Source organism: Truncatella angustata, assembly GCF_020726525.1.
Source record: "Truncatella angustata strain MPI-SDFR-AT-0073 chromosome Unknown BKA67scaffold_8, whole genome shotgun sequence".
Classification (NCBI taxonomy): domain Eukaryota; kingdom Fungi; phylum Ascomycota; class Sordariomycetes; order Amphisphaeriales; family Sporocadaceae; genus Truncatella; species Truncatella angustata.
In genome coordinates this window covers 2,408,287-2,433,502 of record NW_025763388.1, presented here as the reverse complement: position 1 = coordinate 2,433,502, position 25,216 = coordinate 2,408,287, and the positions used below count along the sequence as shown (strand labels likewise).

The 25,216-nt window shown below is 50.3% G+C and overlaps 9 protein-coding genes across 9 annotated transcripts; 2 read left to right on the top strand and 7 right to left on the bottom strand.

Annotated features, from left to right (window-relative positions):
• Nucleotides 1-701: 701 nt before the first annotated feature.
• On the top strand, nt 702-3,004 carry BKA67DRAFT_524192 (ABC transporter; the record flags this gene model as incomplete). Its single annotated transcript, XM_046098550.1, has 2 exons — nt 702-1,487; nt 1,538-3,004. The coding sequence occupies 2 exons, from the start codon at nt 702-704 to the stop codon at nt 3,002-3,004; spliced, it is 2,253 nt and encodes a 750-aa protein (XP_045954582.1).
• Nucleotides 3,005-3,704: 700 nt separating this feature from the next.
• BKA67DRAFT_695009 (ricin B lectin domain-containing protein) lies at nt 3,705-4,614 on the top strand (the record flags this gene model as incomplete). The annotated part of the gene is made up of 4 exons (XM_046109290.1): nt 3,705-3,859; nt 3,995-4,098; nt 4,199-4,312; nt 4,394-4,614. 4 exons carry the CDS (start codon nt 3,705-3,707, stop codon nt 4,525-4,527), a joined length of 507 nt encoding a protein of 168 aa, XP_045954581.1. The 3' UTR covers nt 4,528-4,614.
• A 569-nt stretch (nt 4,615-5,183) lies between these two features.
• Nucleotides 5,184-6,325, bottom strand: BKA67DRAFT_662799 (uncharacterized protein; the record flags this gene model as incomplete). Its single annotated transcript, XM_046108071.1, has 2 exons — nt 5,184-5,961; nt 6,015-6,325. The coding sequence occupies 2 exons, from the start codon at nt 6,323-6,325 to the stop codon at nt 5,184-5,186; spliced, it is 1,089 nt and encodes a 362-aa protein (XP_045954580.1).
• A 114-nt stretch (nt 6,326-6,439) lies between these two features.
• BKA67DRAFT_662798 (uncharacterized protein) lies at nt 6,440-6,769 on the bottom strand (the record flags this gene model as incomplete). Its single annotated transcript, XM_046108070.1, has 1 exon — nt 6,440-6,769. One exon carries the CDS (start codon nt 6,767-6,769, stop codon nt 6,440-6,442), a length of 330 nt encoding a protein of 109 aa, XP_045954579.1.
• A 438-nt stretch (nt 6,770-7,207) lies between these two features.
• Nucleotides 7,208-9,055, bottom strand: BKA67DRAFT_523790 (choline dehydrogenase; the record flags this gene model as incomplete). Its single annotated transcript, XM_046098507.1, has 1 exon — nt 7,208-9,055. One exon carries the CDS (start codon nt 9,053-9,055, stop codon nt 7,208-7,210), a length of 1,848 nt encoding a protein of 615 aa, XP_045954578.1.
• A 2,848-nt stretch (nt 9,056-11,903) lies between these two features.
• On the bottom strand, nt 11,904-12,536 carry BKA67DRAFT_662796 (HotDog domain-containing protein; the record flags this gene model as incomplete). The annotated part of the gene is made up of 1 exon (XM_046108069.1): nt 11,904-12,536. The coding sequence occupies one exon, from the start codon at nt 12,534-12,536 to the stop codon at nt 11,904-11,906; it is 633 nt and encodes a 210-aa protein (XP_045954577.1).
• A 2,367-nt stretch (nt 12,537-14,903) lies between these two features.
• On the bottom strand, nt 14,904-16,277 carry BKA67DRAFT_404647 (uncharacterized protein). The gene is made up of 2 exons (XM_046096718.1): nt 15,775-16,277; nt 14,904-15,723 (listed from the first exon to the last, which is right to left on the bottom strand). The coding sequence occupies exons 1-2, from the start codon at nt 15,785-15,787 to the stop codon at nt 15,035-15,037; spliced, it is 702 nt and encodes a 233-aa protein (XP_045954576.1). The 5' UTR covers nt 15,788-16,277; the 3' UTR covers nt 14,904-15,034.
• A 3,632-nt stretch (nt 16,278-19,909) lies between these two features.
• BKA67DRAFT_539887 (uncharacterized protein) lies at nt 19,910-22,478 on the bottom strand (the record flags this gene model as incomplete). The annotated part of the gene is made up of 4 exons (XM_046100705.1): nt 19,910-20,217; nt 20,259-20,785; nt 20,835-21,743; nt 21,844-22,478. The coding sequence occupies 4 exons, from the start codon at nt 22,476-22,478 to the stop codon at nt 19,910-19,912; spliced, it is 2,379 nt and encodes a 792-aa protein (XP_045954575.1).
• Nucleotides 22,479-23,662: 1,184 nt separating this feature from the next.
• On the bottom strand, nt 23,663-24,913 carry BKA67DRAFT_579320 (uncharacterized protein). The gene has a single exon (XM_046103766.1). The coding sequence runs from the start codon at nt 24,095-24,097 to the stop codon at nt 23,831-23,833; it is 267 nt and encodes an 88-aa protein (XP_045954574.1). The 5' UTR covers nt 24,098-24,913; the 3' UTR covers nt 23,663-23,830.
• Nucleotides 24,914-25,216: the final 303 nt, after the last annotated feature.

Sequence of the window (25,216 nt, the reverse complement as noted above, 5' to 3'; positions counted from 1 at the left end):
AAGCATTCGCTACTTACTGCCGCTGGCATGCGTCCAACGACCTGGGAACATGGCTGGTGTATATGTATATTGTTCTTTTTAATATTCCTTACTGCTGCAGTGTCAGCATGTCTGAGCAGGCGATAGAAAGAGGCCATGCCAAATGATTCCGCGGGGTCTTTGCCGTGAGGGCGTGAAGAAGCACTGCAGAATGGACCCCGGCAATAATCACAATATACTAGAATGCGGTATTGCTACGGAAACAATCAATACAACTAAGATTGCTAGGATAACTTGATTGCTTTCTTTCTTCCTCCCTCGCTTTAATTCTTTATTTCTTTTGGTCATGAGTGTCGTTGCTCTAGGATATACGTATTTATTCATCAGTCTGGCGAAGCACAAGACGGCGAGCCCAATCAGGCTACCCCGCGGTAGCCCCACTTTCGACGACACTGCAGTCGATTTTTGTGACTGAGATGAATTTTTGATTGAAGGCGAATTCGTTGCATGCCGTGAAACATCTCGCAGTCGCCACCACAAACGATACGTGACCCCTGAGGATTTGATAAGCGTACAGAAGGTTAAAACTCGACCAGGGATTCTGCTTTAGTGATATTGCATTCGCCATCGGAAGCAAGCAGTTGCTTCTCAGCCAAACGTCTTTTATCGCACGTGGCGGCTAGCTCGAGCATCGTTGTACCTGGTACCGTCAAACACACATCATGGAGTCTGACATCAGAGCCGTCCTGCCGGATGTCGACCCGGTCGTCTCCGAGTACTCCGCAGGTTATCTGAGGCATGCCTCAACCGCATGGAACGATGAGGAGGAATCCACCGGTCTCTCGCCTCTGGACGAGGCGGCCATCGCCATCACCGAGTTGCTCCTCTCTGCTTCCGGCAATGCCACCGGCGCCGAGCAAAAGAAGGTCCAGGAGCTCGTCGCCAAGTGGGTTGGAAAGTACGAAGCCGCCAACGAGCATGGTGAGCGCCGGGGCCCCTCTGCTGCAAAGCGTCTGGACCAAGCCTTTCAGGTCGGAAGCCAGCGCAATATGTCCTCCACCCTCGCTGTGTCGACGGGCACCATTGATCTCGAGTCCGCCAACCAGCGCAAGGTCGAATCCAAGGTCGACCGCAAGAAGCTGGAGAAGGCGGAGCGCAAGATCGCCGCCAAGCAGAGCAAGAAGGAGTTCAAGAACGTCGAGTACGAGGCGTCTCGCCTTCTGGAGCAGCCTGATGATGCGCAGTCGTACGAGGAGTTCTACATGGCTGTCAACCCTCTCCAGTTGGGCGTCAGTACCACCAAGACCAAGGACATCAAGATCGACAGCATCGATGTGTCGATTGGTGGCCTGAGGATTCTGACGGATACCAGCTTCACGTTGGCATATGGACACCGTTATGGTTTGGTTGGTAACAACGGTGTGGGTAAATCCACGCTCTTGCGTGCTCTCTCCCGGAGAGAAGTGCCGATTCCTACGCACATTTCGATTCTACACGTCGAGCAAGAGGTAAGTGGCAACAACGCGAGCAGATGCGACCTTATGCTAACATTTCACAGCTTACGGGAGACGATACTTCTGCTATTCAGGCCGTCCTGGATGCTGATGTCTGGCGGAAGGTATTGCTACGGGAGCAAGGTGAACTCACAGAAAAGCTTGCAGCGATCGAGTCGCAGCGAACCGGTTTGGCGGATACTTCGGCAGATGCGGCCAGGCTGGACCGTGAGCGAGAGACTTTCGATAACAAGCTTGGAGATATCCAAGAGAAGTTAGCAGAGATGGAATCAGACAAGGCCGAGTCCAGAGCTGCGAGTATCCTGGCTGGTCTTGGTTTCTCTCCCGAACGTCAACAGTTTGCCACAAAGACCTTCTCTGGTGGTTGGCGTATGCGTCTGGCCCTTGCCAGAGCCCTTTTCTGTGAGCCTGATTTGCTTCTTCTCGACGAACCGTCCAACATGTTGGACGTTCCCTCCATTACTTTCCTTTCAAACTATCTCCAAGGATACCCTAGCACCGTTTTGGTTGTCAGTCACGACAGAGCCTTCCTCAACGAAATCGCCACCGACATTATCCACCAACATTCCGAGAGACTCGACTACTACCGAGGAGCGAACTTCGAGTCGTTCTATGCCTCGAAGGAGGAGCGCAAGAAGGTGTATCAACGAGAGTACGAGAACAATGTGGCACAACGTGCTCACTTGCAGACTTTCATCGACAAGTTTCGTTACAATGCTGGCAAAGCCGCTGAGGCTCAGTCACGCATCAAGAAGCTGGAGCGCATGCCTATCTTAGCGCCCCCAGAACAAGAGTACAGTGTCCACTTCAAGTTCCCTGATGTGGAGAAGCTGTCTCCTCCTATCGTGCAAATGTCGGGTGTCACCTTTGGATACAACAAGGACAATATTCTTCTGAAGAATGTTGACCTAGATGTCCAGCTCGACTCTCGTATTGGTATTGTTGGACCCAATGGTGCCGGTAAAACGACAATCCTCAAGCTACTCATCGGCAAATTAGAGGCTACCGATGGGTTGATCCAGCAAAATACCCGACTACGCATCGGTTTCTTTGCTCAGCATCACGTCGACGCCTTGGATCTCACCATGAGCGCCGTCAGCTTTATGGCTAAGATGTATCCTGGCAGAGCCGACGAAGAGTACCGACGGCAACTTGGAGCATTCGGTATCACCGGTACCACTGGCCTCCAGAAGATGGCCGTCCTATCCGGAGGTCAGAAATCTCGTGTGGCATTCGCTTGCTTGGCGCTCACTAACCCGCATATTCTTGTTCTTGACGAGCCTTCCAACCATCTTGATATTGAGGCCATGGATGCCTTGTCAGAGGCTTTGCGAGCCTTCCAAGGAGGTGTACTAATGGTCTCCCATGACGTGACCATGTTACAGACTGTGTGTAAGAGCTTGTGGGTTTGCGAGAACGGTACGGTATGGAAGTTCCCGGGAGATGTGCAGGCATACAAGAAGAGAATTGCATCACAGGCAGATGCCTCGGGTGTTGTCAAGCAGCATTAGACATCGTGCTAAAACAAGAAGACAGCGGTCCTGACATTTTGAATAAAGCATATTATCACCACTTGACTTGACTCAATATAAATCCTCTTGGTCTTTGGCTTTAAGCTTTCTTCCACCCTGTAATATATTTGCCTACATGCTCAGTACTGACGGCTCAATACTCTATCACGAACGATCGTACAACAGAAGTGGTTCCCTTCCTGAACTTGCCGACGGGTACGTTGGTCGCTTGTTGACAAAAGGTTTGATCAACTGATGTATACTCTTCGGTTTCTCAAATCGTTTCTTTAGCGTCATTGCATAGCGAGCGTCGTCAATGCCGAAGAGGAACATGAATGCGGAGCCATTCCATTGCCCCTTTCGGCCAAACCACAATTAGCCGGCAATATGGGAAGGGACACGACATCACCCACCCACAAACCCCCATTGGCAGCAATTTACGTCGTCTATACGTCTTCAAGGGAGATATTCGCCTCCTCGCTGGTACTCAATCTACTGGCAACCCGCCAGGTCATTGCCGAACAGGCTCGTGAGCGTTACACAAATGAACATAACCCTGTGACCGACTACAACCAGATACCCATGTCGGCGTATGTATAAAACAACATACGCCCCACCTGTGTAGAACATGTGTTATACGTCTGCTTGATTCGAACAGAAAACAGACAAATAAAAGCAGACCTGAATACGTAGCTTCAACATGCTTGCCGCAGCTTTCCTCATCACGGCGCTCACCTCGACGGGCCTCGCCCAGTCCGTCCCGGCAGGTTATCGCACAGTCTACATCACTTCCGCCGTGGACAGCAAGTATGTCGTGCAGCCCAAGTCGGCCACGAGTGGCGGTGCCGTTGTCGTGTGAGTCTTCACATTGCTTGTACTCCCTCCCACCTTGCGTCGGCTTCAAAGCTAGGAATTGCCCTGCTGGGGGAAAAAGAAAAAGAAATAAGATACGATACTGAGGGTTTCTTCTCATTCTAACGGGGCCAATAGACAAACCCTGACCAACAAGCCCGAGCAGCAGTGGTACATCCAGGCCGGCAACACGACGATTCAGCTGGCGAACACGACGCTGTGTCTAGACGCAGGAGCCAAGAGTAAGCTACAAGAAATGTCTCACGAGAATAGATAAGCTTTTGTTCCCTCGGGTAATGCACAAGGATGATCGTTTGTTGTTAATAAGGAAAAAAAACCCAGGCAATTGGAAAGACATGGCCGCTATCAACCTAAAGACGTGTTCCGGAACCGAACCGGGCCAGCGATGGGTCGCCATGACTGATGGCCGGATCGCCCTCGGGGGCTCGAGTCCGCGTAAGTCAAATTTCCTCCTATATATCTTCGTCCGTCCAGGACGAAGCGACCTCGCGAAAGATGGCTGAGAGTTCGTCGCAGAAGAGTGTATCGACCTGCAGTACATGAGGGCCACGGCCAACAACCCCGTCGGTCTGTACAGCTGTGCTGGGCTTGGAAATATTGGTGCCGCCGACAAGGGCATCAACTGGCCGCTCGTTAACGCGACTGCCTAGGCCGTCCGCTCGGCGGTAGGGTTGGTTGGGGGGTTGGATGGAAAGCAAGAGATGGGATGGTGGGCTGTGACGAAAACTGGTATTGTGTATTGTCCAGAATAAGGCTCAAACTATAAGAATCAGCCAAAACCAATGACATATTTCTTTATTTGTTGTTGAAAAGCGTTGTAGCAACTTTCGTAACTGTCGTTCTTGGATTCCCACCAGAACCTAGCGGTAAATTGACCATTGCAGAGGATATAGAATTACGTGCTATCTGGCTCGGTCCTCACAGCTGTATTGTAACGTAGCTTATAACAAGCGAGGTTTATTATCCCCACTAACACTCTGCCTCCCAACTTTAACCACAGCCATAAGCACTCGCAACATGCCTAGAGGCCCCCCCCCCCCCCCCCCCCCCTCACGGTACTTCAGATACACCGTGCAGCTTGTTCTTTAGCTAGAATATCCGCAACAGTGGCCAATGGGACATTTGCGGAAGATGACTCCAACACGACACCTTTTCGGCTGAAAACTCCTAAAACAAAGGTTGTTGTAATTGGGAAACGCTATAAACATCAGGTACTACACCTCGAGTATGATGTTAGCGCCAAATCCTATGATAGGCCGAGCGGCAATCTATAGTCAAGGTATGTTGAAGGCTACAATAGCGAATCTCAACCGCTGACTTGCATGATGCGCGGCCAGCCAGTAGCTTGGCATGCTGGGTTGTTCTCGAAGACTTCCGAACGAGCGGCTGCCTCTCTACTTTCGATGTTCACTAGAATCGGACTGGTGAGAGCTAGAAACTCCAGTTTCGCAAGTCGTCCTAATATGAGGGCCAGCGACCTGACATTAGAAAAGAACTTGCCTGGGAGGTAGTGCCGGTGCGACCTCGGAAAGATGTCAGTTATTTCTGATGTCGAGTTAGAAGCAATAATCAATGTAGGAGGAATGACATACTGACCTAACACAGAGATTTCATTCCACTCTCCCGAATAAGAAACCCGATCGACTCCCATGTCAAATTGGACATCTTTTAGATTCTTGAGATTCCCGAAAGGAACAAAGTTTTCTACACGTGGTCTCCTCTGAACGAAAGGCAAAGATGCCCGCTCAATATTAGGACAGATTGAGACCAGGAACGACATGTCTCCATCAACCGAATTCGTCGCACCGACCCACGTACTTTTGCCGAGAAACAGACCCTCAAGCTGGTCCAACCGCAGATTTATTTGAATTGCGCATTGTCGGAAGTAGGTTAAGAGCCAAGGCTCTGTAAAGCACATTTCAATGTCGACGCGTAAGTCGATAAGACCAGGAATTATTTCGAGGACAGATATCGGCAACACCGCACATTTGCGACCCTTCGACTCAGCTCTCACATCGCTACTGTGTTGCACCGCGTACTTTGTGCGTGGATTGTTTGAAATCTCGGTCACGATGCAGAGGGTTCTAAACAAACGTCAGCCCAACAATCACGTCTATATAGGAGATATCAAACATACCGGGCAGAATGCGATATGGTCCCATTTTGGAGAAGCGTGGTCAAGTGTATACCAAGTTTGTCTTCGTCGCACTTGATATTCAATCGTGAGAAAACGACAAGCCTTAGGATATTCCAAAGGCACTTGTTGACACGAGAAAGACTGTCTAGACCTCCTCCTACGTTCACGGAGCAATCTTCCTTACGAAAATCAGTCGTAGGAATCAGGCTAGTCACACGTTTGGTCTCGCGAGGCTGAATATGGCACCAATGAGCGATGTTCAGCAGTATCTCGTTCGGCAAGTCTAGGAGATGAAGGACCTGGTTTGGCATCGCATCAAGGCTCTTCAGCGCTTTGTGCTGCTCCAACTCCTTAGAGTATGTACGCTCTAAGGCCGAGCAAAGCTGGCTGGGATCGAATTTTTAATCCCTAACTACATCGTGATACTAAGTAAGCACGAGGTCCTGGTCTTGACTTGTCAGTCTGTAATAGACATAATCAAATTGTGCACGCGAGTCGCCAATCGCGTTGCCATCATGTCTGAGCTTGTTTTTCATGGCTTTCAGCCAATCCAGTAGTCGGGACTTGGCCTCATACAGCTTCCTAGGGTCAGGAAGCTGGTCGTAGAGCTTCAACTTCGTGGTGAGTTCATTGATGGTCTGTCGCATTTCTGCGATCTGGTTATCCCGATGTTCCAGTCTGCTTTTAAATTCCAGCTCTAGCTCCATGCGTGAAGCCTCGATGGCGTCCACGCGCAACGGGGAGGCCATATCCATTCTGGGTCGCGTTATCGCCCTGTGCCTTCGCGTTACCACCATAGAGCGGAGTAGTAATTACCAAGATAAGTGTAAAGCTAAGATAGAAGTACCGACCCTGGATTGCAATGCAAGTAGATCTGAGTCAACAACCAATACAGGCATGTGGCCGTTGAAGTCTGTCACATATTACTGCGTCAATACGAGATTCAACCAATAAAAGCAAAATGATTGGATGGGCAAACGCTTCGATAGACTGGCTCTAATATCTCAAAGAAGTTTCTTAGCATACAACAGAAATCAGATCATCCAACCCCCATTGAATCAGCATCGTTGCTTACATCGAACCGCCGTATTAATCCAGTATTAAACACACAGTAGAAAAATAAAAAGAAGTATATACACTACTAAACCTTCCGTTCCAATTCAAATCGCAATTCTCTGCTTCGCTCTAGTTACTCACCTGCCAGCTCTGATTTGCGCCGCGATCTTCTCTGCCAATGCGTAGACCGTGCTCTGTGGGTGGCCCGGCGGCAGCAATGCAAAACTGCTCGCATCCACAACCCGCAGGCCTGTGACACCAATGACTTTCGCATCACTGTCGACGACTGCATTCACGTCATCCTTCTTCCCCATACGGCATGTGCAAGATGCATGCCAGATGGTCATGACCGTGTTACGAATCGTCTGCAAGATCTGCGCGTCCGTTTGCACCGCTGGGCCAGGAAAATACTCCTTGTCCTCAGCCAAGACACCAGACATGGCGTCGCTTGCAAACGCAGCCCGCAGCCTCTTGTAGGTCGCGATGGCGACGGCCACGTCCGTTGGGTCTGTCAGCCAATTCGGGTTGATCTGCGGCAGGACATTGGTGTCGGCACTGGTGATAGTCACCGTGCCACGGCTCAGGGGCGCAACGAGCCCACCCAAGATGGTGGCATACTGATATCCATCTTTCGGCTGGGTGGTGAGCAAGTTTGAGAAGTCACCCACATAGCCTGGAGCGGAGAGATATTCGAGCTCTGGCCAATCCGGCGGGAACTGGGCATCGAGTGTCGACACTGCAGATGCTGGTAGCAGTTCCCGCGGGATCTTCTCCCAGCCCAGGAAATCGCAAATAGGGTTTGTCAAAGGACCCTGCTGTTTGGGGTAGTTGGTCAGAAACTCGGAAGCGAGATAGATCGGGTCATTGGCAATTCTGGTGAGTGTCTGCACGTTTACTCTGTGGGTGGGGCCAAAGAAGACGTGATCTTGCATCCCCTGACCAACACCGGGGCGGTCAGCAATCACTGAGATGCCGTACTTGCGTAAGATCGCTGCGGGACCCACGCCGGAAACCATCAGAAGCTGGGGTGACTGGAAAGCACCGGCGCTAAGGATGACCTCTTTTCGGGCACGGATTGTAAATGTTAACAGACCGGTCTGGTATGTTACACCATTTGCCTTCTTGCTGTTGTCGAAAAGTATCTTCTTGGCGAGGGCGAACTGGATGACTTTCAAGTTTGGTCTATCCTTGACATCGTCAAGGAATGAGGTCTGGGAGCTTTCACGCTTCATTTCCGTGTTGAGTGTATCGGCACAGTATTGGGCACCTAGTAATGAGCCGCTGTTAAAGTCCTTGATAGGAGGCACGCCTATCTCGTTCAGAGATGGTTCCATCCAGCTCGAAAAAGGTTGCGCCCAGTTGGCATAGCCCACCTGCAGTGGTCCGGCGGAGTCGTCAAATGCGCTGGCTTCGAACTCTGCCGAGGCATTGGCGGCGCGGGAGTCTGAAGGAGCGTGGAACTCGACACTCTTCTTGAAGTACGGCAGCCAGTTGTCCCAAGTATAACTCGAGTCGCCGATAGCATCAGCCCACTTCTGGTACGACTGCTTGGTACCGCGTTGGTATATCATGAAGTTGCGAGCGGAACTGCCACCCAGGCACTTGCCACGAGCATAGTGAATCCGACGATTGTTTGCTCCAGATTGAGGCGTGGTGACGAAGTTCCAGTCCACGAGATTAGTGTCCAAGGGGCTGGCACCAACTCCAATCACATCGCCAGCTGGTGTTGACGATAGGAGAGGGTTGCCTGCTTGGTAGTATGTTCCTGCCTCAAGTACAGCCACTTGAATGTTGGAGTCTTCGCTGAGACGTGCAGCTAATGTTAACCCAGCAGTGCCACCACCAACTATGACATAATCATACGTGCCAACTGGGATCTGACGTTTCTCATTGTGCTCCTCGTCAGGGATAGGACCAGCGACAGCACTACCAGCGTGGTGGCAGATAAGTGCTGCTGCCAGTATATTCAGCCACGTTGACCTCATAATGGAATTTAACAAAGTAATGCACGTTCTACCTGTTCAATTCAGTCACGACCTTCCTTGGAGGGATACAACCGGCCATATTTATAAAAGTACAGACACACCACTGCCGTGAGTCAAAGCGCATCACGGCTTCCTGTAGAAAGAGTCCACCGCACAAATTCTCTCGGTCGGCTTTGCAGTCGAGCCCGCAGATCTAGCTCAGCTGAATGTGCCAAGTCGAGGCTATAATGTGGGTGGCTTATGTGCACGACCGAAGCCAAAGGTCCGTGAGCTCGTATCGTCTGATCAAAAATCTACCGTCCATCTGAATTGGTACTTGTTTTTACAAATCAAGAATACAGAATGCGGAGCATCTAAGCTTCGCGCCGAATCCAACGATCGCTTCCTGTGGTTGAGACAAACTCAAAAACTGTGTTACCAGTGGGCGCACCAAACTTCGATTGGTAGCCAGGATGAGTCGTGTATATCGTAAAGGTGCTGATTACGAAATGGCACCGGCAGTGCGGACGAGCCCATTTTCACCCGCTCTCCCCTGAGACTAATTTAAGGGACATTGGACGGCGGGGAAATCACCCGCATTAGTTGGCCTTTGTATGCTAAATTCGAAGAATTCTGTCTCAAGCATGGAACTAACCCAGACTAGATACCTTTCTCCAGACGTACCTGCAGATGTTCGCATCATCATGTGCTGAGGCTCAGCGGACTTTCTCGGCTAGACTAGTCTAGTCTCTAGATTTTAGGCTTTTGCGCACGACAATAATTATAGCACATCTAGCCTGAAGCTCAACTCGCGAAGCCGCCTTAACCGAGTCCCCCCTATGGATGAATGTCTGCGAATTTTGATATGCCGCTTGCAGAGGTATGCATTGGACGATTACAAACATGGAAGAGAGAGTTCAGTAATTCATGGTAATGGATGTCTTAGACATCCACCTGGGCAACCACACTACATAGCCTTTAATAGAACCCAGGTCAGCTTTGCTCTTCGCACCCTTACATCACACAACCATCAATAAACTAATATTGACCACCATATTTGACGGGTCTATTGAAGTGTCACATTGAAAATTCTTTGCACTGCATTGCATAATCGATCACGATCCATGTAGCAACTTCATTTTCCCGGATCCAATACTAGGAGCTTCCTCCTGAGTACTTAGGTTGCTGTTTGCAGAGGTTTTATGAAAGCTTCGTTCTGGTCATCCCGATTCTCGCTAGGTTGTCTGAGCCATGCTGACGCTTCAACACTTTGACGCCTCTTTGAGTAGGGTCCTGCTGTAGAGAGAGGGTTTGCTGACAGATTAATGTCGGTTGTTCTGGGACCTACAAGCGTAATGCCACTTGGTCAACCAAGCGTTCTCGATACGGTGTGCCAGGAGATGACGCTGGAAGAAGCTATAAACCAGAGTTTCTAGTTCGCGCACATTAAAGAGCCGCAAAAGTTGAGGCCGGTTCCTGGGCATTGGAATGGGTCAGCAGGCCTTTGTCCTGCCGCAGTGGACATATTGACCGCATTGGCTTTTGTGCCATACCAGAATCAACCTGTGGTGCGCTACGTAATCTCTCCTACAACCCATTCGATATGTTCTTTCGCGTCCATTCTGGGCAATCTATCGTTGCCTTGAGCCCTACTAGAAATCTCATTTTCGAATTTTCTTTGTGTATAATGACTGTGTACCTAGCGCGCTCAAAATTGTCAAAGTACGTCTGACCGGTCGTTCAGACCGCACTCGTGACAACTTCGGACACATTGACCCCGAATATGGTAAATTCGAGCAGCAAAGTGTCGGCGGCAGTCTCGATAGACCTTTTGGATGTCGCATATTTCCCTTTAAACATTGGGGCTATAAAGGCCGTAACCACCTGTGTGTTTTCTAACTGCGTTAAAAGCGGCTTCAATGTCAGCTGGCTTGATAAATTCCAGTATTAGCAATGTCATGTTGTTGAAGCCATTGTATCTAATCATCTTGACGGGGTCGTGAGCTATAGCAAAATCGTGGAATCCACGCTTTTGGAAGAGGAGGGTTAAAGCTAAGCCGATACCTCCTTATGGCCCTTGTGGAGATGAGCGTCGGAATAACATACAGCTGTATGGCATCAGTTGCCGGGCTTTCTTAAGAACAAGAATGGTTTTCCGACCAGTTGAGGCCCCTGCTCGTCCGGCTTGTTAAGAAGTCTATTTCGCCACGACAAGTATTACAAAGCATCCACAAAATACCTCGAGACAATCACTTGTAGACATTGAGCTAGAGGGGTCCAGCACCCACGACCTCACACCTGACAATAGGAGTAGGGAACCTCGTGATATCAGAACTAGGCAGGCGCCAAAAGCGGAATTAATTTTCTCACTTGGGTGTAGATTTTGCCCGGGCCTTCTGTCTGCTACTACGAGCGAGTAGTATTATACATCTGTTGTTAGAATTCTTAGGCTGACTTGTGATCTGACGTATAATAAGATTTCTGTGAGTGCCTTAGTAGCGTATATATGTAAGCAAATGAGTTGGCGTTTATGGACAAGGGCTCCTGGCATAGCAAGATTTACGAATGTACTTTATTAAACAACGAAATAAAAACATAATACTTCTTACAGCGCTAATATTGGATTTATCACACTTTATCGATATTTATAAATATAATTAGTAAAGTATAAATGATGTCTATAAATAGAGTAGAAATCTTATAAAAGAGAAAAGCATACGGTGTAAAATATATGCCTTGGAGAGACGAGGGATCCCATATATACACCTTGGAGAGCTCTTGATCGAAACTTAAGGTGCCCAAGTGTTGCCAAATTTCGCTGCCTTTACAATCCCGCCGATGATTCCGGCGGTCGGTTCTGAAATACTTGCTACAACTTGCCACGAAGAAAAGATACCCAAGTTCCGTCGCATGTGGCGTAGACCTCGCCTTGTTCACCTGTGACCGCAACTCGGAAGTGCACCTTTCGACCGTCCACTTCAGCCAGGTGTGACGTGACGACCACGATCTGCGGCGTATGTATGGGTTTCAGTAGTCTTGTATCCATCCGACCGGTAACAAAGCCCATACTCTCAAAACCCTTCGAACTTGGCGGCAAAAGGCCCTCGGCTTTCTTTTGCTTGTGGACCTTGTCGTTCATGATCAAGTATGCACCCATGGACTCATCCATCAAGGCAACGATCAGGCCGCCGTGCGCGGTTCCGTTAAACCCATTTACTCCAGGCCTCAAGTCGAATATGAGAGAGCTCGAGGTCAAAAGGAACGGTAGGCCAGACACAGCTCCGTCTGATAAATCGATCGGGTCTTGGTAGAATCCTAAGCAACGCGGGATCGCTTCATTGTTCCGTAGAACTCGCCTGAACAATTGATCCAGCAGCGGTGGCTCCACGTCATCTTTGGTTGCATAACTTGGTGGCACAAAGGTGACTGTGTTGGGGGCGCCAATAAGTGCAGTACACCACGGCACGTCTTCTAATCTAGCTGTCTCCCAAGGAGTTGCCATCTGGTGATATGAAAGTCTGGCAAAGATCCAAGGTCGGCCGGAAGAAAATATAATTAACAGTTACAAGATCTCAAAGGCTGTCTTTGAAAGGACCACCGTTAGGCTCTGTATGTCTGCAATGCGGCAAAATAAAGATGATGCCGTTGTTAAGCCGAGGTATACAACAACCTAACGCACTAGCCAGAAGGTTTGATTTTACAAAGCATACTATCATGTCTCCTCCTGGTTACGGATATTGGGAATGTCTGTGCAGGGAGTTGGCAGTCAAGGCCCGAATGAATACCCACGATGCGATATTGTGCTGTCGAGACCTTGAAACCTCAGCAAGGCTCGGCTTGCCAAGAAGTAGGATCGTCTTGCCCATACAAATTACCGAGGTCGTAAGCTAGCAATAATTCATGATCGGATTCTTGGCGAACATTTTTACCGTCTTTGCCGTCTTTGCTGACGAGATCAACATCCAAGGGCGGTTTATCACATGCAACGGTTTTGTGTTCTAACCGAGTTGGTATTATAATCCACCATCCTAACCCATGGGGCCCCACCTAGGAAAGCCCCCATGGATAGTTCCTACTCGGCCGAGAGTGCAGAAGGTCAATGCTATGTATTAGTCACTTCTTTGCACATGTTTTCACATAGATGGAAGTTCAGCAATGTCCGTAGCGTCAATTCTCCTGAAATGCGTCGACGGACTGCGTAAAGTAGTTTTGCGGCGTATTTGTTAACCGCGGCCGACATTCTTACGGTTTATAAGATAGAACAGCAGGCGAATCCGCAGACGAAGTTGTGCAACTTTAATCAGCTGGCTTTACAAACTTGTCATTTAATACCAAGTGTGTAAGATACGTGGAGTCCAAATGTCCGGCTAGTAAAGGCGGTCGGTGTGAGCGCACCCGGTTCTTGCGGTGATAGATATCATCCCGGAGAATATGATTTGAAGACGATTGGTCCCAAACTTCAGGAAGGCAGGGGCATGGACGATATTCTGATCAGACTTGCTATACTAGTAGTGTTATCAGACTATTACCCACAAGGCTCGCCGGTTCGCCGATTCGCACGTCGGTGTGCTCGAAAGGGTTGGAAGGTCAGGGTTTGGGGCAACTTGTCCATTCCATACGTGGATGAAAATCGTGCCTTGGATCAGCTGGACGGGGAAAATTCTCGACGAGAGAGCCATGTCCTATACTGACGGCAAGTGTGGGAAGGATAAGACAATTGGTGCTGCAGGTGATATTTGTGTCTGCACTGGTCGGCAAAGCTTCCGTGAAATTCGATACTGACCATGTCCCACAGGTCTTCGAGCTCTTGTCGAGGTTGAGAATTGCAAAGTTCTCTAGATCAAGCTGGCAAATCACAATTAAAAACGTGTCCCAACATCCTGATTACACACACACACACACACATGGTTCCGTGGAGCGGTCAAGAAACTGCGGACATCGTGTATTGTGATATACATGGCACCCCAACTGACATTTGCATCGAGAGCAACCGTGCCGCCATCACTGTGTGTACTGTTCGGCTCCCGAACTACTTCATAGGGGTCCAAACCACCCCCGAGCTCATGCCCAATCCTCGTTTTATACGAGCAAGAACCAAGTCCAAGGGGTACGCGAGAAGCCACTCCAGTCGTGCTCATTGTGTCGGGGAGATATTGATACTGACGAACGGTTACTTCTGGGTGCAGCGGACGTCTAATACAGACCCAATCCGCGACTTTACATAGACCCTACCTGACCTGAGTGCACGAGACAGACCAAAATTTAGCGTTCACGACTGAAACCGACTCCGTTTTGCCCGGTCCCGGCTTACAATCTTCCTGATCTTAGAAGATGTAATAGTATAGTACGTCTTGGACCTGCAAAATCGAGGAACCGATGCGACCGAAGGCAAGTCACGGGAAGTACCAGACCTCAGTAAAGCAAAAGAATCACACTTTGCATTTGGACCAGCGATCAGTCATGTTGGACAATATGCACACACTGACGATTAGCATGACATATGGTGTGGTTTGTGGTGGCATACATGTCAGTTACCATGAACCAAATTTGGGCGAGTTCAGGAGTGTGGAAACCCATCGGCACCAACTTGTTCCGACAGCTGCAGGTCTGGGCGAAAGTTCCTTGCTCACTCATGATTGTCGGTTCTCAAGCCACACATGCACTATTAATGATGAGAAGAGAAGTCAGAACAGTATAGAGTATACGTATTCATTGATGCGAATTGCTAACACGAAATAGAACCCGTCAAGCGCCTTCGGCGCGACTATGAAACCCATAAGAAATCGACACCCCAGTTTTCGGTAAACCATGATTGGGCCAGAGATAAGAAGATAGAAACGACACGAAAGAACAGATTACAATATTCCTCAGCAAGTAGCGTCATTGTCTGCACGCCAGTAGTGTCAGACTGGTACCACTGCCTCCTGGGAGGCGACAGGGCCATCTAAGGCCTGTCCCTCCAGTTCTTTCCAAAGCACCTGTCCCAAAAATACCAATGGTTTATGAGCTAGTTCGGCCCATGGCAATTCGCTTCCAGTGATCACGCTCAGCCTCAAGCTTCGCAATCGTTGCCTCGAGGTCTTCCAGTTTCTGAGCCTTACGTTCACGAGACTTACGAGCTGCAAGAGTGTTGCGGGCTCGCTTCATAGCAGTCGTGTCGTTGGGGTCATCAACAACGATGGGAGGCAAAGGCTTGTCACGTCGTCGAGCGTTAACACCTGAGACAGAAGAGTGGCGACCATGCCCTGTTGGGGAGTTGGCAGACTTTCGGCGAGGCTGAGAGGTCTCAACCACGTCTAGGTCCTCTGGCATCAGGGAAGGAGAGTTGTCCAAACTGGCAACGGGCTCCTTGATAGTGTTCTCCTGGGGGAAGAGAGGGAACCAAGGGTCGTTGGCGCCAGACTCGAAGTCGTTGCTCCCAAAGTTGGGAGAAACATCGAAGCTGTCATGAAATTCAGGCGACTCGTTGAAGATGGACGGCGAAGTCAGGTTGGTGAAAGCAGCGGAGTTGGGCGCAGAGAAAGGCTCCTGCATGAGCAAGTCGTGGGGAGAGACAGTGCCCATGTTTGTCGTGGAGCTAGAAACAGAGTGCAAATCATAGGCCGGGATAGCCGGAGATGAGAAAGTCGTGCTGGATGCACCGCCCTCGGGGGTGAGGGCGGCGAAATCCTCAAAGCTGCTGAGAGCGTCTGTCACGTATGAGCGGCTGTCACCATGGTCAAGGGCGGGGAGCGAATTACCGTTCAAATCCATTTTGGAGTTGTTTTGTCTAACGATGCCCTGTGTGAATAGCGGAACAGGTGGACGAGCAGGTCGGTTCTGTTGTTGATTCACTGCGACGGATGATTGCGGAGCAGATAAGGATGCGTAAAACTGCTGGTGACTCTGTTGGTTTTGCGCTGGAGAATTAAACCGGTTGGTATACGCCGAAGTAGTAGTGTTATGCCCTGTTGATTGGATGATCTGGGCCACTCGCTGATTCTGGAGAGAGGGAGAATCGGTGGTCTGATGAGACGAGTGACGCCTGGGAGTGCTGTTCAATGATCCAAAGTTGTTCGCTGCGGTGTTGGCAGGCGAGGAAGCGGTGCGGTTAACGCTGGTTCTGGCGGGTTGGTCGAACAAGACGAAGTCCTGTTGAGGAGAGGGCAGGAAGTTCTGTTGCGCGGGTGGTGCCGGCAGGCTCGAGGAACTGGAGGGAGGCCATGTTGACTGTTGGGAATCCGTGGTGAAGACTAAAAAGTCCTGTAGGGGAAAGGCTGAGTTGAGAGAACTGTTGCGCGAGGAGCTGAGAATAGCTTCGTTGGAGTTCAGATCGTCCTGGAAGGGAAGAGCTGGGAAAGTTTGAGTGGAGAAAATGGTTTTTTTAATTGTTGGTGAAATTTTGACGGAGGCTACGGGAGCACTGGGAACACGGGTTCGGGGGGGCGCGATTAACGCATCTTGATGAGATGCTGTGGTTATGTATAGATTTCTGTGACTGGGAATTTGGGTTGGGAGGAGAGGGAGAAAACCACAGGCGCCTCAGGCCAGGCAGAAATTTGTCCTTCTTATGTGGTTTTGGGTAGCCAAAAAAGACGGGAGTCCACTCAGAGCCCGCAGCCCAATCAGAGCAAGCAGAGGCGTGTGACTCATAACTAATCCTTGCACCCCACTTTTAGCGCATCCTCCTCCCTCCTCCCACATCTCCCATCTCCATTTCTTCGCACCCTTGCGCGGCCTGCGCTTACCTCACATATGCAGTATTACCTGGTATTAACAGCGCCTGCAGCCCAGGTGCAGTGGAGCACAGGGGACAGAGACAGGCACAGCCTCCAGCATTTTGCGTTTTAGCACTTCGCGCACCCATTGCAGCGGTTTTGTAGGAACTTACCGCAGACGGCAGCCTGAAAGGTGTTACCTGGTTTTTGCCGTCACCACGAAATCCCCCGTTGCTTTTCGAACACACACAGTCCACACTCTCTCTTATCTTCGTCATCCGTTGGTGCCGGCCGAATATCAAATTTGTAAATTAGGGCGACGCGGTTTCAAGAGCCATCGTCGTTAGCCCCAAACCGACCCCGGTTTTGATTGGATCTCTTCGGCGAGGCGGTTCAGGAAATCGCTCCAAGGGCGTCCTCTCCAAACCCACCTACCAACCACAAATTCGGCCATCCGCACAAATCCCGACAAACCGCGCACATTCTCGTCTAGGACAGCAGCCCTATGCCGTTCTACCAATATGCCTTTCCAGGGCCACCGTAGTTTAAACAATATCCAGTGTCAATCGCCTGGTCGCCATCAAATCCACTCCGTTGTGTTGTGTACGGGAGTACCACCGTATGTAGGATACGTTCGGATCCGTATGTAAGCAATCCTATAACGTCGGGCAACTTGGGGTCCGTGTGATACGAGCAGGGCTTTATTATTGGTCACATCCTATTCTGTATGCACCTCCCATTGGCACATGCAGCTTCGAACCGGCTATGTCAAGCCATGTGTCCAATTTCTTATCTTTAGTACGTAGTGAACTTATATTTTGTTATGTGGCCTCGAAACCAACCAACAAACGGCGCACTGCCCTTGATGCACGGTACTTGTAATATGGAATGAACTGCAGAAGCTAACGGTAGGCAACTGGATCAAGTCGCAATGCTGGCATACGCAATCACGATTCTGATTCTTTGAAGAACCGCCGCCTGTGTAGTATGCCGTCCTAGTGTAGTCCAGTCTAGGTAGTGGAGAAGCCTTTCCGTGCAAGACAGCTACATACCGTAGGCATTCACTATTAGCTCGCGAACATATTCCACCTGCTTACCCCCACAACAGAGTCCTACCTACCATTACAGTAGTCCTAAAGTTCCACTTGTCGCAAACAGACAGATACAGATGTCGCAAATGCCTGCCAAGGAATCTGCGAAATCTGATCTCGTCAAATCAGATCTGCCAATTCAAAAAGTTCCCGGGAATTTACAATTCGATTCAACTCAATTCAGAGTGAGTCATTCTCGTGTGCCCCTGTCCTGCAGCTTGTTCCACAGATTTGGAACCCCAGCCGTGCACGCGCGGTCGTATTTGCTGTGGTGCTAACCGACCTGAGCCACGCCCCGAATTCCGCCTGCTGGCCGTCCTGAATTCCTATTTGCCCGTTTGCCGAAAAAGAACTGGGGGGACGCATGCAGGCGTGAGATGCTCCGGCGAGATGAATATGGGCAATCATTTGCGACTAACCTGGCAATCTGCAACTCCGTCACGACAAAACCACGCCGCTGCCGGGTACAGTATCACATAAGGTGCATGCGGAGTCCAGCGGATTTCAGCGGGTTCTATGTAATAACCGTTCACTTCTCCGGGGCCAGCGTTTTGAGGCCATTCTCTTCATTCACGCAGCGCCAGCTCGTACCGACGAATATGTCCTCCAAGACTCTCACGGATCAGTTAGTCCCGTGCCGACTGGAAATGGGCCTCACAGCCTCCTGCGGTTCGGCTCCGACTTCTGCTGGTGCTAAGCCTAATTGATCGTGAACAAGTACTGAGGACTGGCGAATCAATTACCGTTTACACATGCCTTAAACTGCATAGTTACTGCATTCGAATGCAAATGCAAGTAAAAGTTCCTCCGTGGCTTACGCCAGCGCGCGCAATTGTGTTTCCTCAAGGCCCTGCTCTCACAACGTTGCTTGCGTCGCGTGCCTCGCAAATTGCTACAGTTGTTTCCGTATTCCTACTGCTGGAATTCATCCTTCTGCCTTTTCCCTCCCCCCACGCTGTTAGTCCTGAGGCATCTGCTGACCAAGCTTGCACTCTTACCTGTTAGGTAAGGCCAGTTTGCAGAACTCGCAAATGAGTTGTCACAGGGGACGTCTCAACTTACGCATCTCTGTCCGCCGTTGAAACCGTGTCCTATTAATATCGTCAAAAGTTCCGGGTATGCACGCGTCCCTTATCAATCACCGGTAACATATGAAGTCGATTTGCAACGTCTGTACTCCCTTCTTCGATGCAAAACGTCACATGCTCGATACTTCCTGCCGCATCAAACTTGCGCACATCTAAACAGCGCCGTGGGGTTATTCCCCCATAGACTATTCCGGTGACACCGGTCCCTGCTCTTTTGTTGCTGCAACCTTGCACGCCCGCAATCATCCGTAATCAAGATGTCGCGATGTAGGCACGCTCTCCAAACTCTAATGCAGCCGCTGGGCAGCTGACGCTGCCGCCGGTTTGCATCCATAATCTCCGTGACCATGTGGACAGGATACATCGCCCTGTCGCCGGGTTGTTGCCGTCGCGCCGGCGACTTTCGGGATGCTATGGAGTATCCCATTTCCTCACCGGCTCATTCCCTTCTCGCTGACCGATCCGTGCTGCTTACTTATAGCAAGCTGGGGGGCCATTACTAAGCTTGGCAACCACCGCATGGTCATCCCACGCTCAGGCTTGGCTATGCCAAGCGATCCCAGTTGTGGTTCACGGGCCGGGTACTTGATCCTCGGTGTCTGGGGTTTGGATTACGTGACCCCAAACCCGTTTGGTCTCAATAGAAGCGCAATGTGTTCCACTCCGTAATTATGACATTCAAGGTTCACGGTCCGACCGGCCGCCCTGTATATCCCTATTGAGGTCGACGAGAGAAACGATGATGTATTAGAGAACTTCAACCAAAGACATGTTTATGTTAGAATTTGAGACGAATTCTGAGCTTGCGCTACAACCCACAACACGTCAAAACTTACTTGGGTATATACCTTTTTGTGAATATTTGCATTCAATCTATAAACTTGCCTGTTTCCTCGGCGATTTTGCGTGGAACAAAAATCATCACTTGGAGAATCATCATATAATTTCTTTTTGTTGTACGGGGACCTGGCAAGTCCCCAATTAGTCTACTACCTCTCTCTACTTGTATCTTACGTTCTCGTCCAGCCTCTGAAGCTTGTGGTCTGGCGCCGTGGTGAACGAGCAATGCCCGATTTTGTCCTTGACCCGCACGACACCCCACTGCACGGGTAGCAGATAGCCGTGATCTCGGTCTCCGGGCAGCACGTGGCAGGCAGCGCTGATGGCGCGACTGTTCGTGGACACCATGCTCATGGTGCCGTCGTACTTGCGCATGCTGACCAGTATGAGGGCCAGAACCAGTGCGATTCCAACCAGCATTGCTGCGGCAAAGAATGTTTCGTTAGCTTGCCTGCCAAATTTTGACGCTTATATAGGTTCGAGGAGAATCTGCCGTTTGAGAACTTACTTATGAATATCGCAATCGGACTATATCCACACGTCGAGAACGAATAGGTATTGTCGTCTGTGCCGTCGGGGGAAATGGCGGTGATGCGCGCCAGGAAGAGGCTCTGCGATATCAGCCAGTGCATGACGCCCGAGGTGGCGTAGAGGGGCACGCCGTACCGCAGAGGCAGGCTGATGAAGAAGCTGGAGCGCTGGATGCCCGTGGGCTCCGAGACGCGCAGGGGCTTCCGCCTGTCGCTGCGGTGCATGAGGCTGAACTCGCGCTGGACGAGAAACGTGCTCAGCATGGCGTTGTACAAGATGTAGATGATGGAGATGAGCAGCTGCGGCAGGTTCGCCAGCAGCACGTTGGAGATCAGCCCCACGGGGTCCTCGCGCGGTAGCCCGAGCACGAGGTATGTCAAGGGCGTCAGGGCGCCGAAGCCGAGGCTCCATAGGCCGGGTATCGTCACGTCGATGCCGCGGTGTCGGAGGGAGACTCGCGCCAGACCTAGGAGTCCTCCGACTACACCCAGGATGAGGCAGCATCTGCTTCTGTTCAGTAATTGAATATGACCGAACAAAGTAGCCCACTTACGTGAAAATGAGAATAAACCACCTCTTCGGGCTTGCGGCTGACCACCATCGTTTGGGCCTGCTTGCCCACAGACGAGGCTCCTGGGATGGGGCTGGCGGTTGTTTTCTCAACTGCTTGGCCCAAGGGCGCTTCCATAGATAGTCATCTTTGGGTGCCAAGCACATGTCCTCAGTCGTGGGGTCGGGCCGGCGCATAAAAGAAGCTATCGCGTCTCCCAATGTATACAAGATTTGGTCCTTCATGGCTTGTGTTTTTTCCTCTTGAGATAGACCCTGCCTATTATCCCTGTTCTGCCACTTCCTCATGACCCAAACACCAAGCATGACACTTGCTTTGAGGAGATTCAGTAGACAAACCGTAAACATGATCTGTGGCGAGTATTCGAACCGGCATCTGTTGGCTTCGCTGTCCATTTGTTGGACGAGGCAGTATGATACCTCGTAGTGCGGCGGTCCGAGATACCAGGTGGTCACAGGTGAGGTAGGTGATGTCGCCACGAACTTTCCGGTCCCGTTGCCAAGAGCCCACATGTTCTTTGCCCAGTCGTCGTAGCGGGGGATGATGGAGACATACATCAGCAAACTGTCGTCGAATGGGGTTTGCACGCTCTGGTTCTTCACAAATATCAGTGCGTTTCCCTGTGGTGTCCAATAGTCGTCATAAAGGTCGAAACAGGCGGATGTGTTCAATTCCTCATACGACGCGGCCATCGCAGCCTTTTGCATATCAAGAATAATCTGCGTGTAGTTTTGTTCAGGGTTGACTCTACTGTCGTCCCATCCAAAGTCCCCTTTTCGGTTTTGCTCGGCTGTGGTGAGGTTGAATGAACTAGCGTTGAGGAAGGAGTCCTTGACCACAGCAATGGTATATTCATTGGATGCCAACGACTGGAATACCGCCGAGTTGTACCTTGTGAGTGTAGTATTAGCTCGAGTTTATCTTGATCGGCAGTCCTGGGTTGACAGGGAAAGAAGTGGCAAGCATGTGAGAAGTCAACAGCCGTACGTACAGGAGATGTAGTGGTACAGAACTCAAGGCCAGAATGATCCACGTGAATCGCCTCCAGCCACTGATATAGCGTAAGTTCCTCAAGCTGGAAACTCCGATATCCAGCCATTTATTGGACTTATGCGCTCGGTCGATATCTGCGCGCGTCGGAGCGGCCTGTAATTGCATACAATAGTTTGACGCGGACAACATTCCCGTGCTCAGGAGATTGATCAATAAGTGAATCCATTGATCAAGTTGTTTCACCGTGTTGCAGTCGCCACTATATATCAGCCCGACGCCATTCTGGCTCTGATATCTTGAGACTGCGAAGGCAGTAAGACAGAGGTTGACGATGAAGATGACCGTCACTATGGTGGTTTGTAGCATCAGCGCACGGCTTCGTCTGGACATCCAAATCCGAAGGCTGTCCTTTTCATCGTTGTTGATCTGCGGAAACCACCATGATAAGGTCTCTCTTTCAGCCAGTGGTTCCGCCCTGATGGTGTGGTTTGACTCTTGTTTCTCGAGCACCTGTTGTTCAGGAAGCTTTAGTGGCGTCGAATCGTCCAGAATGGCATTTGGCTGTGCTTCCATCGATCCGGATTCATGATCACTTGATGTGTGCAGGCTCGGGTTGGCAAGGTTCTGCTCCATCCTATCCTCAATCCTTGGGAGACGAAATCACAGGTCCATCCAAGCGATCAAGCCAAGGTGTAAGGTTACCGCACAGATTCCAATGTATCGTTGGTAGAACAAGGCTGACTTTATAATATTCGACCAGAGAATGGTGCCGTGGAAGGAATCACAACACGTATGGCTAAAGGATGAATATCGCAAAAGAAGAGGGAGGGCCGCCTCGGAGATGGTACTGGATTGACAGCATAACGAAATGATTTCATGCCTGCCGCCAGGTGAACTTGGTGAGGGTGCGGTGGATGAAGGGTGTGTATTTTGCGGGCCAGCAACGTGGATTTGCGGACCACAGCCGCTTCCCAAAGCTCAAAAGTGCACATGGTGTTCTGTTTCCATCAAGAGCACAAGCGTTGAACAGCAATGACTGGCTCGGTTCGAGCATGGCTGGAACGATCCATGTCCGATTGGACATGGGGAGCCCACTACTGGCGATTGCGGCTTGCTGGCGGCCGGCCTAGAACCAATTCAGCGTAAGGCTGGCTAACTCCCTGTACAGTATTATGTACCGGGTACGGAATATACCCAAAGACCTTCGGCTATCTTGCCGGCCCTGAGGGCATGGTATTGACACAAAGCCCTGCCAAGTGCTATGAACCACGCATTCTGGAAACATCCATTCGCCTGGAGGCCCATCGGAGCACCTGTCCTCGGGGGATAGAGCGACTGAGTATCTGATTTCTGGACTATTATGGCTTCTTGACGGGAGACATTGAGTAACCTTACAGTAACCTAGAACGTGGTGCGTCAGCTCTTGTGGCACCCGTTTAGCGCGGCGCTAATTTGGATGCCAGGTAGATATCGCAACTGCGCGAGTAATAAAAATAGTTTCTTCATCATATACTCTAGCGGTCTTCGATATACGAAGTATGAGGTGCCGAAGGCAGATGGCTTGGGATAAAGCAAGTTTACAGGGCAATGCAAGGACCTCTATATCCGACCAACAAAGCCTCTAGGTCAGGATCGTAGTCGGTACAGCTAACGTTGGAAGGCATTTGAGCGATCGGCAGTATCCGCGAGCTATACTCCAAACGAGAAAATGACTAACCTTAGTCTACGGTTAGTGGTTTTCCGACTGCTAGAGATCTGATCAAGACTGCGGAGTAACTATGTGCCCAAACGCACGGGTATTGTGGATCTGTAATACTGTAGTATCAAGCTTTTCATCCAACGTTTATTAGCCTGCAAGATTATTAGACATAGGGCCACTTTGTCTTACGAACAAATCACAGGCCGTGGAAAACATTTCCCGGCTTTCATTGCTTGAGAATGAAGTCGGCAGTACCATGGGCCATCCCACCCCACGGCTGCTGTCGCTACTGACGGGCGTAGCTGAGATCTGTACCCCATCTCCTGCTAGCACAGCCGGTTTCCAAGGTATGCAGACGCAAGAAAGCGACGGGGCGCACGACCCCAAGACCTCTAGTCAGAACCACCATATGCTCTATCATCTTTCGCAATGTGGAAGTGCGGGTTTGTATTGAAGCAGTCTCATTACATGCCGCACAACGTCCAAGGCACGCGTACAGGGCAACCCAATCGCTCCACCATGGCTTGGGCACATCATCCAGGACCAGAAGCATTGGGACCAGGTAATCAATCGTTGAGGAGCTGGCGCAGTTCACCCGGGGGTCCTGAAAATATACCCCCGCCCAATCTGGACGATTTCAAATCGCACGAGGCCTTTTCGTACCATTGTCTTCAGGCGTGAAAGTGAAAATATGGGCCATCAACAATATTCCACAAGAGAGTCACATGTAATCGTTGGTGGGGCGCAAATCCTCGCAACAGCGGGGCTGACTCTGATTGCTGAAGTGGGCTTCGCGTTCAGGAAAGACGGTCGAACTCTTTTGGAAGTTTGCCCGTCTAACCTAGACAGATGCATCGTCCTACCAACCAGCGCATACGGGAGGAAATGTGTAAAAGTCGATAGCGCTGCGTACAAACACATAAAGAAGGTCAATACTTGAGGGCTGCTAGGGCCTTGGTCATTATTTATGATTATCGTTGCGCGCGGTAGCGGCAGCTATTCTGCACTCTGTCTATGGCGGCTAAATAGCTGAAGATGGCTTTCCATTACTGCAAGGCACTCCTACAGCCATGATCCTTCACCTTGACCAGGGTCTAGGCGTCCTCTATTATTAATTGCTGTTGGGCTTCTAAGCGACTCCACATTGCTTGGTAGGTGCAGTGTAATTCGGGATCTGGTGCGGTGAACCCCTGAATAGACATTCCGCATTATGATCAAGCGCTAGACAACGTTATTCTTGATCTTTTGACGCAACCAAGCGGAATTTCAGGCAATACACTACATCCCCATGTTGTCTCTCAATTCACTCGGTTAATGATTATAGCGAGATCGATCTAAACGCCGTTTCCTTTAATCCCTTGGCGCTGCGCCCGCCCGTTGGCCTGCTTTGTCGTGTTCCAAAAGAGATCGAGGCAAGAAGCATTAGTGGTTTCGTCAATTTAATGTTTAGACAAGTCCTGAGAAGATCTCAATAATCTCATTTGTCCCCATGATGTAGGGTAAATAACCTTAAAAGATGGGTTGCCACGAAAAACCTAAGAACCTCGCAGCCAAGCCAGCGGCAATCACGATTGAGAGTGAGTGCCACGGAACACCTGGCCATCTACCATACCAACCTCATCGCCTAGTGTAGCAAATTCGCGAGACCTGAGCCAATTTGTGTAGAGGATTT